Below are 14765 nucleotides of genomic sequence, written 5' to 3'. Positions count from 1 at the left end.
TTTTATTGGACTTCTTGGGTATATTATAGTGAGATGTCAAACAATATATACATTTCTTTATTGAACTTATACAGGGATTGAAAAAAGAAGAAACAAACATTAGAAACTTTAATACTCTAATTGTGGCATGCTTCAAGTGCTATGGCTACCTATATGTGCTTTTAAGAAGCACTTGAAACTATTAACGTGTATTGTAATTCTAATAGAATTCCTAGTATTTTTGTATTAACAATGATGTGAATTAATTTCATAAAATTAGACATTTCCAAAAAATGGAAATTTCTGAAAACAAAATACCATGCCGTGTTTTTGATCATCCTCCAACAAATCCATTCTTTAGTTTTGTCTTGTTCCTGGATCAGAAGAGGTAAGAAATATTAGAATTATGCTGTGAATAGCTAACTAGTAAAAAAAAAATTGAAGCCATTTTTGTCAAGTTGAATTTATTTAGCCATAAAATTATTGTTCAAAGTATAAGCGCAAACTTTTTTCTTTTCCCTCCTCAGTATGCAAAGATCCACCATACAAAGTTGAAGAATCTGGGTATGCTGGGTTTATTTTGCCAATAGAGGTTTACTTCAAGAACAAGGTACATAATGTTGTTCTGTCAATTTCTCTACACATACCTATTAAGTTCTTTAGATGACTTAAAAAATGTCAATGTAAAATCTGGTGATAAAATTTCATTTATCATAGATTTCATAAACCCTTTTCAGTCCTTGAAATATGCCTGGAAAATCCAAATGAAGTGTCTGTCAATGGGATGGCATAAATCCAAGAAGCAGATTTTCTATCTCCCTTGTAGCCCGTTACTATTCTTCCAAAATATATAGTGTGTTGTGAGATGCTGCCTAGCAGATATTCAAGAACAGATGGACAAGTTTTGTTGTTTAAAAAACCACTAATGCAGCATTAGATGCCATCCAATAGATAAGGAAATTGAATTCATTATAGATACTGTTTCAGACTTAATGGAAGTGATTAACTTTCGTCATTTATTTTAAATATTGATAGAGATTTATAATTGAATAAAATTATCATATAGATGAGTTCAAATCTTTAACACACTGCTTTTTAAGATATGATAATTTATTTTTTATAGTTGTGTTAAAGTTGCTCTGAATAAATACTTTAAGTTCTTAACTGTTATTTCAGAAGAAAAAAATTACCTGCTTATATTGTGTCAATAAACCCAGAGTTACACAGAAACATATATACCTAAGACAGCTAATACAGCCAGTTAGGATATTTTAATTAGCTTCATTAATCTCATTTTTATACAGGATATTTAAATTTATTTAAGATACAGTGTAAAAGCTGGTTTTGGTTATTTTCAATAGTGTATTGAATATTTGCCCTTTATATTTAATGAAATCATTTATTATAGGAGTTTACCTAATTTTTCCCTTCTTTTGAAAGGAGAGTTGCTGACTTCTATAAGTTCCCATAAAAAAATATTTATAGGAAGTAAAAGTTTAGAGCAGTCGGTATAGTCTGGGGATCCGCTTGCAGGCCCCAAGACTCTTCAAAGGGTTCTATGAAATCAATAAATATTTTTTAAATTCTCAGATTTAATTTGTATTACAGTAAATAGTGATAAATATAATCCATATAAACCAAAGAGTTATGGATCAGTCATTTTTTAATAATGTAAAGGAGTCCTGAGACCAATAGATTTGAGAACATTGTGAAATGTTTCTGACTGATCTGCAGTGAGAAGCATAAATAGTTTTCCAATTTTAATTGATTCATACTTGTCCACTTCAGAACTGTTAAAAACATATCACATTTTTTTTGGTAAATTCTTTTGATTTTAGAAAGGGTTATTTAAGAATGTGTATAGGACTATAATGGAAAAGAGGGAAAGGAAAGTCTTTTGGTCAAATTGACTTCTGCTCATGTGATGTTGGGTTTCTTCTGAAATGGAAAATGATTTTGTAAGATGAGAGATGGAGGCCGGTATATTTTGGAAGAATAAGACAGATAATGCTTTGTTAAGGAAGGAGGCTGCACTTTGTGGCATTTAAAATGTAAAATATAAAAATTGTACAGTTTAGTATAGTTTAGAGGAAATTAAGGATTTGAAGTTATATCTACCATCTGTTGTTTTGGCCAAGCTCCTACATTTTACCTTAAATAAATTTCACTCACTGGAAAATAATGAATGTCACTGGGAATAAAAGTGATTTATTCTTTTAATTCAATTCTACTGTTTTGAAAATAAGCTTTTTAATGTAGTGTATTTCATTAGATTATGTAGCCATCCTTAAAATATTTGGCTTTGGTCAATGTATATTCTCTGAAAAATCCAAATATTTTGAGTATCTAGAAATTTCTTAAAACACCAAACTTCTGACTTTCAGGATAGGAATATTATCTTTTTCCAAGAGACTGGAATATATTTGTTACTTTTATAAATAGAATGGAAAGAATTACTTTTGACACACACACTATCTAAATTCCCACTATATATAAACATTAAATGGCAATATATTACTCTTATAAATCTTTCAGTGCCATTTACTGGAAAATGAGAGTGGGAAATTGAGCTGTTACAACATGCTTATGCTTCCTATGAAGCTTTTGGCTGACCATTGAAATAAGAAAATACTAGACTACATGAATCCTAGTTCTGATTCATTATGTAATCCTGGTCCACACATTATTATTTTACCCTTTAACAAAGCTGTTGGCCATTCTGAACTGTAAAAAGAACTGATGGTTAGCTGTTATTTATGCCATGTACATAGAAGTTCAGAACAGAATAGTGTTGTGGAGTTTGCTCAATTGATTTCAAATATATTTTGTTCATGTTAAGTCCTATTCATGTTGATTTTTATGTAGAAAAGATGAGTCCTTTTGGTTGTAACAGTGAACTTAAAATATTGTATTATATTAAATTATATGTTACTCATACTTTAGATTTTGCTTGGAAAATAAGGGTTCTTTTATGACTGTTACTTTCAACTTAAGTTTCTTGGCAGTCTGAATTTATCCAGCCTCAGGTGTAAAAACTCCAAAATCCTGCTGATTATGGATTTGCTTTAGGATGAAGCCTTTTTTGTACAGCAGTTGTCCTCTTCTGGCTTTCTAGCAATTACTACGCTATATATATACAGCACAATAGTAATTTAATTCTTTTTCTTATTATATAAACTGTATTACGGTTGTCCAATACACAGAGGTGGTCCTTTCTTAGAGAACTTGCTAAACAAATAGACTTTTTGTCAAACAATAATAGTATAGCTCCTATAACAGTTCATTTCCTTCCTGAAATAGCTGAGGTATAATTAAACTTTTTACAATATATGTAATAAAAATTTTCACAGACACATAGGAAGAATTTTCACTGAGATGCACGGGTGGACATCAGTTTAAAGTCATTTAGGCACACAGAGTTTGTACACATTTCTTCTGACTTTAACATTAGGGAATTAAACACAGTTTGATTAAAGGCTACTATTTTGTGCACATTTCGGCTTAATCTAGTGGAAATTACTTCTGAGCAAGTACGTTTAAGTTTATGATGCAAACCAGTGTTAAATATTTGGCCTCTAGTCAGTATTGCTGACTAAAATTCTATTATTGCAATTGACTACCAAATAATTTTTGGCTAATTTAAATTTAAATTTATTTTTAATTTTGTCTAATTTAGTTTAGGCACTGACTACTAGATAATTCTGGCAAATCACTATCTTTTATCTTTGATTCTTTGTTTTTAAAATGGAGGAAATTGATTTTTACACTATTACTTTAAATTTATGTGTTGTCATAAATACTTCTGTTTCACTATTTAATTTACCTATTTCCAACCAACCCAAGACTCAGGTAATATCATCAAGCAGTAGTTGAAAGTATTTGTGTTGCTAGTAATAAAGAAAAAAAGCATTTGACCTGTTACATGGTTGTCATTATTAATTAGGAATTGTTGGTTGATCTTAATAGCTGCAATAAGCTAATAAGGGGGAAAAAAGAACCAAAACAGGGCCTTATATATTTTAAGGCCAGATACTAATAATTAGCACCTTGATTTTTTTTATGGATAATTGATGCCAACTTGGCAATACAAGGATATAAATTCCATAAATAAATAAATAAATAAAATAATTAATATGCTTATGGTAGGTGTCTGTACAATATCTATCAAAGTTTAATGCAATACTTCTACAGTGTAAAAGATTGTTGAAGAAATGCTATATGAATGACTGACACAAAATGAATTGTAAATAAACTGTAAATGTAAATGAAGTTCAATTTGATCAGAATCAAAATAGCCTTTTCTTTATCAATAATTTAAAAAGCCCAGAGTCCCATATCAGAATCCCAGATCACTTAATGTGGGAAGTCCCAAGCCCAAATGTCTATTCACTTTTTAAAAACCAATTACCACAATGTTTTATGAGGAAATGAATGCAATCTATAGTATTGGGATAAAAAGCCAGCATGTCATACAGTGTCAGGTTTCCCCCTCCAGTTTTGTCTGACTGTGTTCTAACCTCTGTAGGAAGAACCGAAGAAAGTCCGCTTTGACTATGATCTGTTCCTGCATCTGGAAGGACACCCACCTGTAAACCATCTTCGCTGTGAAAAGCTTACTTTCAACAACCCAACAGAGGAGTTCAGAAGAAAGCTGCTTAAAGCTGGTGGGGTGAGTTTATATAAAAACAAACAGTAAATTATGAAATAGATTCTAAGCACAGTGAAAGTTGTTTCCCTCCCTCCATAGCAAAATCTCTTTGAGTTGAAAAGCAGCTTTTTTTTGCACAGATGAGCTTGATCACATAATATAGGTACCTCAGGTATAACATTAAGCCAATAACACCAAATAAAAGTGAAATAGTAGAAGAGATGCAGATATTATATACCAGGATAAAACCACTGCAAAAAAGACTTAGGTCTCTGCTTCCTAAAGGAGCTCGGAGACCTAATTTTCAATGCTCATGTGATTGAATACACATGTGAAAGAAAAAGTAGTAGTTTACCACTTTATTAAGAACCTTTACAGGGAATCAAGTTGAGAGTTAAATATGGGGTGCTTTAAAAGCAACTTCAAATTAATATTTCTTCCATTTTTCTTGTGTTTCACCTATGCAGTAATTGAAACAGTGAGGTTGGGTTTATAAAAACAGATTTGCTTCTTTGAGAGAAAAAAAAGGATTTTGTTTTGTTAAGAAATTCAAAGCTCATTCACTTCAGAATACAAGATTTAGTGTTAATAATTGATAGGCTTCCCTCACTCCCAAAAATCCTTTGAAAGATTACTTTATATTTTTACTGTTTGCTGTGCTTAACAATATATTAGAGAATTTCCTCCAGCAGAGTAATTTTGGGGTGCGGTTAGCATATTTTATTGAAAATTTCTGCAAAATCTGTAATGAAACTTACATTCTGCCTTTTAAATATTTGTGTAAAAACTTAGTAAAGCCCAGTTTCTTCCTGCTAACCTTGCAGACATAGCTACATTTGTTTAAAGTGTAATTTCATTTGAATTTATAGTTCTTAGCTTAATTTTTGAATGTATTTAGTTTAATGAAGCATATAGGATATTTCATTCATATAAAATACTTGGCATATTATATACAATGTACACATGTACACCAAAAAATTCATACTTTACTGCAGAATAATCTGCAATTAGGTCTACTTTCATCATGGTGTCTACATAATTTTAGGGGGGAAAAGAATGATAAGCACTGGCTGGCGAAGGCTAAATATGTCTCATTTAAATGGGGTGAAGGCTAAATATGTCTCATTTAAATTCATAAATGTATACAATTGTTTCAACCATATTTTAATATGCAAGTCAAAATCAGATTTATAAATAAAAATTTACATGATATGTGTTCTAAATTGGCTTTTTATTTTACAAGCCAAAAAGAGCAACAGTATCTGGATTGCCAAAAAATGATTATAAATCTTGTTGTCTGCTTACCTCACATGACCATTGTTTTCCTGGTTAGAATCTTGTTATTTATACATGACTGTGAATCACATTGATCAGAGTAAGGATAAGGCCATGATATCTGCCATCATTGATTGCCAGGATTGATGTGGCTTATCTGGCTGCTTGGGTGGGTATCTCTTTCTTCCATTGTTGCTCCATTTACATCCTTCCCAAAGCTGTGGGCTCTGTAGAAGACGGTGATTATGTCAAGATCATGATGAACAGACTCCTTGTTATTACTCTTAATCTATAAAGATTCAGAAAAAAAGACCAAATATAAAACTGAGAAGAAAACAAACACAGATTAAGAAAAAAGAAATATATCGAAATGAATTATATAGTATGAAACAAAAATCTCAAAATTCATTCTTAAATAACAAATTAAACATTGACCAATATAGGATAAAGAAATATCTGTTTAACCTGGTGGGGGTGAAGAATTCTTAAATTTGTTTATACTTGCTGTACTTCATACTTACTACTGTATTCTGATTAATATTCTTACATTAATAAATACATTTATATTAAAATAGATCAGACTTCCATAATACAACAAGAACAGTTGATATGTGCAGTATATTCATATGAAAACATGACTTTATCCAGGGTTTTACATCAGTTATACTAAAATCTTTCTACGAAAGTAAAACAATATTATTAGCTGTAGCCTATGGATGATAAATACAACATTCTTAATATCCAAATGTTCAGAGTGTAATATATTTTAATGTGTATCTCTAATACCACCCTGAGACTAGAGACAGGTCTCATGAAACTAGAGACTAGAGTATGGGTGACCATGATCAACTGCTGGCTCGCATTAACCTTGTCTCCCCTTAACCTTGTCTCACTAACTATGAGTAATGATTTTCAGTCTACATGAAAAAAGACACTGTAACAAAACAAATCTCGTCCTTGGACTTCTCTCCAGATCTTTTACTCAGCATGGGATACAATTAGGTCAAAGGACTCATTAAATAATGTACACAGAACACCAATATAACTTAACTATATCACCAACTTTTGGGGTGAGACCCAACAGGTACTCTCCCCCCCCCCATTTAACTTGAAGTACCTAATTGGGGGGGGGGAATTTACTGTGGCAAGCTGTCATGCCCTCCCCTCAATTGAATTATCCTGATAAAGGGGGCCTTCCTGGGGAGGCTGGGGAGACAATGTATCTGTAACTCTGGACATACAGAAACAACAGAACATCTTAGTCTCCAGTGCTTGTACTACAGAGACATTTGTCCTAGCCTTGTCTCACCATTATTGCGAGGGAGCATAGGATAATTTTACTTCTCCCTGTTGCTTTTCGATTCTAGAATTTCATGGTTTTTTAAAATCTTTTTACTGTATTTTTAAAAAAATCCAGATGTATCTTTTATGCTTTTAAATCCTCTGTATCCACTCTCCTCTGGTCTTTGACCATAATACAGTTTTGATTGATATGTTTTAATGCTTATTTCTATTACCAACAAAAAGAATGATTATTTGCCTGGAACTGCAGTTTTTCATTTGATCATTTATGAATTCAAACAATTTCCCTCCTAGGGAACTTGGTTTCAAGTGAACTCTGGGCTGTCTAGGTTGGTCTTCAGAATCTATGTGATTCAACAGATGGTACATCTGACTTCATTGTATACATAATGTGAACATTCCAATGACAGCCTGCATAGGTGCATAAACCATGTAAAATATATGTATTGTCTAAATGTGGTGACAAAATAGATGGATTTAGACTATTCAGTTTTTTTGGGATGCTTTTAAAAATAAAATAAAATTAATGGAGCAGGAATCATTGGTGTCCACAGAAAACTGATTATGTGAAAATGAATATAAATGCACTTACCACATCACTTCATTCCCCAAACAGTCCTGTTTATCTTTTTTTTCCGTAGCCTATTTTGGCTTGGCTCCACTGTGGTTAAGTATGGAAGTGGAAGGAATCTAGTAAACTATTTCCAGTCCTTTAAAACTGTCCAATGTCCTCATTTGAGAGGATTTAAGGATGAAAATAGGAGTGTCTTGCTTACCAAAGATTCTCTGTTCCATTTCTCCTTAAAATTCAAATAAATCCACACATATGCATACAAAATAGTTCTGTTCCTTCTTACCAGAATGCTTGAATTTATGCAGTTTTTCAAAAGTTTGGGAGGCTGAATTGCAACCCCCAATCCTTCAAACATTGCTACTTGTGGTGTAAGGGAAACAGATCTCCAGGGTGAATTCATCAACCTTATAATTTTTATTCATGTTATTTCTTTGTACAGTATATTAATTTTTATGAACTTCTAAAGCTACTGTTGCAGATACTTTTATTGCTTCAGTCTGTCATTTCTATTCTGGTGATAGCCATGTGGCATTAATAAAATAGTTGTCAATTACATACAGCCCACAGAAAAAATCATAATTGTCAGTTTACCTAAGATATTTGTCTACCTCCACGATCTTTATATTTCAGCTTATTTTATAAACATTTCAAATATTTTTATTACTTCATCACTGTAGATCATGGTTATGTCAGATGGAACATCAGTTGCTTCAGGGCAAAGTCTTCATCTCCCTAATCTTCCCACTAATTCCCTGTCTTTTTCTGAAGTGAAGAAAAAATCATCTCATGGGCCAAAGGTAAGATGTTGCCTATGGTTAGAAATTGGAATATGTTTTGAGCAGCCGTTTTGAATGATCAATAAGCCAAGAATTAATTATTAAATGCTTCAATCTTTTCAGCAAATCCATAACACTTAAAAATAGACACAATCTGAATATTTAGAGTTAAATATGTTTGCTCATGAAATTTTTATAAATAAATATATGCATTACCCTTATTTTATTTATTTATTTATTTATTATGCTATTCAAATTTAAATGTACTTGATATAGTTACTCACTTTTTGTCCTGACACCTGAATTCTAGAGTTGACATATCCTGTTAAGAAACATATTAGTAGTTTTATAAGATATGGGACTTGTTTTATCAGTGGCTGGGGGAAAAAACCTGGAAATGAAAAATGTCTTACTCATGTTTTAACTGAAGGAGTTAAATGATAACACAGCCATGCTGTGAAATAGATTAACAACGATACAATGAAAAACTGATATATCTATGAATTGAATATTTTAGAACTTTTTGCTTTAAAAAGGATAAGGATAACAACGATTTTATGTATATTTGATAGAGGTTTGGTAATATAATGTATAACCTTACGAACATATTACAATGATATCTTGTTGTTGATAAATAATTTTAATAAGGGAATAATTAAAAAATTGGTATATATATGTAGCGACCACTTAGAATATTTTGTTGAAAAATGAAGGAATAAGATTTCCGTTTGAAGGTATGAGGTACAAGGATAACAATGAACATAAGCATACCTGATAGTTGATTGGTGGAATTATGTAGAATGGAAAATAAATGGTTGGTACCACATGGGGATAATATAAAGATATACTGTTATTAAATAGATAATCAAGAATGTAAGGGAACTATGATTTATTGGAAAAAAATAATACTTCGTAATTGAATGCATACTGTACAATGAAAGTGAGGTATTTAGTTATACTAGATGAAAAATCTGTGATGGTAAATGTTATTCGAGAATATGGATGTTAAAACACCTATAACCAAACAACATGTTGTATGTAATGATGCTTTTTTTGTGTGTATTTTTTGTTTTTTTTCTGTTTTTTTATTGTCTGTATGTATTGTTTGTGTAATAAAAATAAAAATTTATTAAAAAAAACATATTAGTAGAAATAAAACATGTATTTATTAGGGATATAAACCTATTGTAAGTTTCATCAGCAATCATCACATGTTATAGGGGAACTATATTCTCTTGATCCTTTGTATTTATCAATCCCCAAATCTGGTCTGGATTTGTCACATGTTTTGGTTGCAAGAAAGAGAAATACAAAGGAATTCCCACTGTCCAAATAGAAGTGTTTCCTATGTTGCCATGGTTCTGTTTTAGGCCACACCCTAATGTGTATTAACCAAATGTTCAAAACTATGTGCTTGTGAATTAAATGAAGTTACCACAGATTTAAAAGTCTTTTCAAATTTAAAAGTTTATGTTGACACCTAAATAAAGCCTACAGAATCTGAGTATCCGAGCATGTAACCACATCCTACCACAAATTCAAATAATAACTCAAGTAATAACTGAATTCAAACATTTAAAATAATGACTTAAATGCAGTTTAAATTAAGTCCAAATGCACGTAGTACTTCAGTGTCTCAGGAAAATAGGGAGCAGGATTTGTTTGGGAAAGCTGTATGGCAGGGAGATAGAAGATATGCGAACTAATATACAGTTGTAAAATGAATCTTAAAAAGTGTTGGAAAGAGGGGGATCTTAAATTAACTGTGAATGTTTACCTCCTGCTGCTAAATAGCCTTACATGGAAAAAAGTACTACAAAATCCAATGTGAAAGTAGGGATGGTACCAATTTGAAGAGGAAATTCCCCTCTAGAAATAGAAATTTCTTTTAGTTTTTTACCACCACCTCCTTCATTCAAAGATACAACATCTTAGGCCTTTGAAATAAGGGGTGGCTAAATCAGTATGAGGGGTACAATGGCTCAACAGACACTGAGCTTGTCAGCTGGAAGGTTCAAGACCCAAGTGCCACATGAGTTCCCATTACTTGCTCCAGCTCCTGCCCACCTAGCAGTTTGAAATCATGAAAATGAAAGTAAATAAATAGGTAACAGTGTTCCGTGTGCCACGGCATATAGTTATGCAAGTCACATGACCACAGAAATGTCTTCAGACACATTGACTCCCTTGGCTAAGAAATGGAGATGAGCACCGCCTCTAGAGTTGGACTCAACTGGACTGTGGAAACCTTTACCTTAACGCTGTGTGAGAGGAAAATATTGATGAATAATCTCCAAGAATTTTTTTCTCATTGGAACCATCACAATAGAAGTTGGTTTGCAACTTCTCCCTCTTGGCTTATAGCTTCTCCGTAGCTTTTCTTGAAATGGTTAGAAGAAAAGATCATAACTTTGGAACTCTGGGATATTCTTTTCTGCTTGACTAAGAAGGTAAAAAGGTGAATAATCTACTCCCTTCAGTAATTGCCAGTGTAGATGTGGTAGTTACAGATTAGCAACAAAAGAAACAAAGACTGGAGCAAACTTTTATTAGCTTTAGCACACCAAAACAGAGGGATATTCCTGGAAGGATGATGACATTGCTGGGGAAGTTGAAAATAAATATTATTTAAAAAGCACCAACCTTATCTTGATTGAACCATTTAGAGGTGAAATCTTCTCTTGATTAGTTTAGCACATTGTCAAGAATACTGGTAAACCTCATAGCCAGAGGTGCAGATAATGCTTGTCACACCCAGATATTCATAAAGTTACCCAGATTAAAGTACTGGATCATTATTTTGTTTTTCAGAAAATACTTTTATCATTCCTTAAGTAATTAAGACTACACAAAACATTTCTTGGCTTCTAGGAGTAAGTGATTCAACTTTTAACTAACTCATTATGGAGTGTTACTTCTTAAAATCCAGATCTCTTTCTTAGTTCCAATACTTGGGACATGAACATAGTTGTTTTAAGAGCATTTCCACATGTTAATTCACAAAAGATAAGCTTTTAGAAAGAAAGTCTGTGTTCACATTTATTTCTAAGAATTTTATATTTCAGTTCTAACAATACTTCTAGTTATTTGTTGCCTTTTATCTTCGCTTTCCTTAGGTGGCATACCCAGTAATCCCATACTCCCATTTTATTGCAAGAATAATCCTATGAAGAGGGTTGCATTATGAAATAGTGACTGGTTCAATATTTATTAAGACATATTTAGCTTGCTTGGGTTTTCACTGGCTTAACACGGTATGTGAATCTAACCAGAGGCTTGGCCAAGTCACTCAGTTTGCTCAGATTGAGAAAAAGTATATCTTGCTTTTATTACAATGATGATGAGAGAGTACAAATAAAACATTAAAGTGAAATATCTATGCTTGGAGCACCCAGGAGCAACTTCAGAAGTAGTCATGACCAGCTCTTTAATGATTCAGATAATGTTGCTATATGCATATTCCCTTAAGATACAAAATATCTCTTTTGAAGACTCTTCATAATCATAGTATGACAGAAAACAAATCATGGTCAAAATATAATTTATAAAGACCACAAAGGTTGTCAAGCTCTTATCATAGCATTATTGTTTAATATAATTCAGAATTTTAATTTCAGATTTTGAGTATTGAAATAGGAGATAAGAATTACATCATGCCATTTGACAATAGTCTTATGGTTACCTTGATAGAAATGGCTTCCAGATGTCACAAGCAGGCAAATTAGTAGAATATGTTCATGACAGTCACAGCAACTGTTAGGGAGGGAAGGTGAAACAAAGGGAAGATCAGAAGAGGGTAGGTAAGTAAGGTATGCCACTCTGTGAGCTGTAGAGAGGGGAAAAAGGAACAACATGCTCCAGCCATGTTCTACTCATCTCGCAAGGATCTCTCCAGAACAGTGAAAACTGAAGCATCTGTTTTGTTGAACTATCGCCAGCTAATATGGTTTGGCAGATCTTCCAGAATGTGATCATTTGTTCTGGATTGGAAACAAAATGTAATAATCTTTTCATATGCAAAACATAATTTTTGTCCTGCACAATTATGAAACAGGTTACAATATTCTCATGATTTTACTGCTTTTTCTGATTCATCATAAGATTTCGAGAACTGGTCTTAATGGAAGGAAGTATAAGCATTAATTATCATTTCTAAACTAGTTCATTTACTAAGCCTGTTGAATGGTACTTGTTGCAATACCAAATGTGCAGCTTGGTATTATAAGTGTAAATTATGCATAATTAAAGCTAACATAGAGTTTTTTGACTTACTGAAGTATTTCATAAGATTTTCTTACTCTACTCATACTTCTATTCTTCTGTTTTCATTTAAGTGTAACTTTTCTTCTACATCTATACTTTAGCTGTTGAACTTTAAAGATGAAGTTGTAGTCGCTGTATGTCAAACAAAGTGGAGCATTCTGCAACTTTAGGCAGAAGCAAGTTCAATTATAAGTAAATATAGTTACAAGTAGTCCTTGATATGTGACCATTTGTTTGATCACACTTCAGAGTTACAGTGGTCTCGGGGGGAAAAATGACTTACAACCATCCTTGAAAATATAACCATCACACCATAGTCACATGATTACATGATTACAATTTGTAATCTTCCCAGCTGGCTTCCAACAAGCAAAATCAATTGGGAAAGGCAGATTTTCTTAAAGATTGCATGATTCTCTTAACAACATGTAGTTTGCCTTAATAACTAAAAAATGGTTGTAAAATCAGTTCCAACCATATGATGACTCACTTAACAACCACACATTGGTTAGTGAATGAAATTCCAATCCCAATTGTGGCCATACATCCAGGTTTAAATGTAACCACTGGAAGTTATATATTGATTGAATTCACACAGGCTTGATTTGAACAATGTTCTTAGCTATAAATCGTAGATATGCCAACCCAAAATAGATTATTATCTTTAGATGCATTTTCCTTATTTTCAGAGATCTGTTGCTAATTCTATGGTAATGGTGCTGTTTCATCCTAAAGTTCTAATTTCAGCATTAGAAAATTCTATTTCAAAGTTACATGAACCCACAACACAGAAACTACCAAACTGCATGTCATTTTATTCGTTTTCCAAGATGAAACTATGAATACATTTTAGGTGATTCAATTCAGTTTTGTTAACTTTGGCCTTTTCCAGTTTAGCTGGGAATTTTAGGAATAGAAGTTTCAACATCTGGAGATCTTCAGGTTGGGAAAAGCTTTTCTACATCGATACGCAGGAACTCTCCAAGGTCCTGTATAAATTTCTAAAAATGTTTTGGTGTCCAACCTTGGCAATTTAAGATCTATGGACTTCAAATCTTAGAATTCCCCAGCCAGCATAGTTTTAGTTGCTAAGGTTGGACACCCCTTGGTTAAAAATTCTCTAAATTACAGCTTAGGCTTGTTTCAAAATCATAGTTTCATAGATTATCAGGGCCATATATATATATATATATATATATATTTAGTAATTCCATCCTGCTTACTCCTTTTAACAAGCTTTTAATTCTGTTTTACCTCAGTATGGTTAATAATCTTACAACATAATAGTGTTTAATATAAAGCAATAATGAATATTCTTAACAATTTTTATGTTAGGCTCAGAATAGAGAATAACCATCCTCATAGTACTTAATCATTTATTACCAGATGCTTTCATCTGTAAACAATTTTAGAAGTCTTTAATGTATTGTAGAATGTCTGTAGAATCTCACAAGAATGTCTTTTGATACATGTTCACAAAATATGTAAATCATGACTGTTCTCGACTTGCAGCCATTCATTTAGTGACTGTTCAAAGTTACAATAAAAGTCCCTTTTTATGACCCTCTAATCCCTTAATTCAGTATAGTTTGGGGTGAGTGGATAGAGCTGAGAGTTTACTGGCCGGATGCCCTTTCTGATGCCATATGGAGTTTGCAACAGATTTTTTTTTTCTTTGTGCCCTAGAAAGCTCTACTGGTAACTAGGATTCAATTCTCAATCTTCAGAGGTGAGCTTCTTCATCACTAGACCATCATGCTGCTCACTGTTCAAAGTTACAATAGCACTGAAAAAAGTGACTTATGACCATTTTTCACATTTATGATCATTGCAGGATTCCCATGGTCATGTGATCAATATTTGACTGCTTGGCAACTAATTAATATTTCTGATGGTTGCAGTGTCTCGGGGTTATGTGATCACCTTTTGTGACCTTCTAACAAGCAAA

The 14765-nt window shown here is 32.4% G+C and overlaps 1 protein-coding gene across 2 annotated transcripts in view; it reads left to right on the top strand.

The window, feature by feature from the left end:
• Window positions 1-14765, top strand: part of MLLT3 (MLLT3 super elongation complex subunit) — a 136658-nt gene that overhangs the window by 80553 nt on the left and 41340 nt on the right. For both annotated transcript variants that reach the window (XM_014057750.2, XM_087716117.1), the window contains exons 3-5: window positions 507-589; window positions 4505-4648; window positions 8456-8575. In XM_014057750.2, the coding sequence (XP_013913225.2) occupies window positions 507-589; window positions 4505-4648; window positions 8456-8575 (347 nt within the window). The remainder of the gene's footprint in view (window positions 1-506; window positions 590-4504; window positions 4649-8455; window positions 8576-14765) is intronic.

The sequence above is a fragment of the Thamnophis sirtalis genome, unplaced genomic scaffold, assembly GCF_051295495.1.
Source record: "Thamnophis sirtalis isolate CommonGarterSnake01/CBP01778 unplaced genomic scaffold, rThaSir2_p1.2 scaffold_5, whole genome shotgun sequence".
NCBI lineage: Eukaryota > Metazoa > Chordata > Lepidosauria > Squamata > Natricidae > Thamnophis > Thamnophis sirtalis.
The sequence above is the reverse complement of the archived record's forward strand: the minus strand, read 5'-3'. Positions and strand labels throughout refer to the sequence as shown.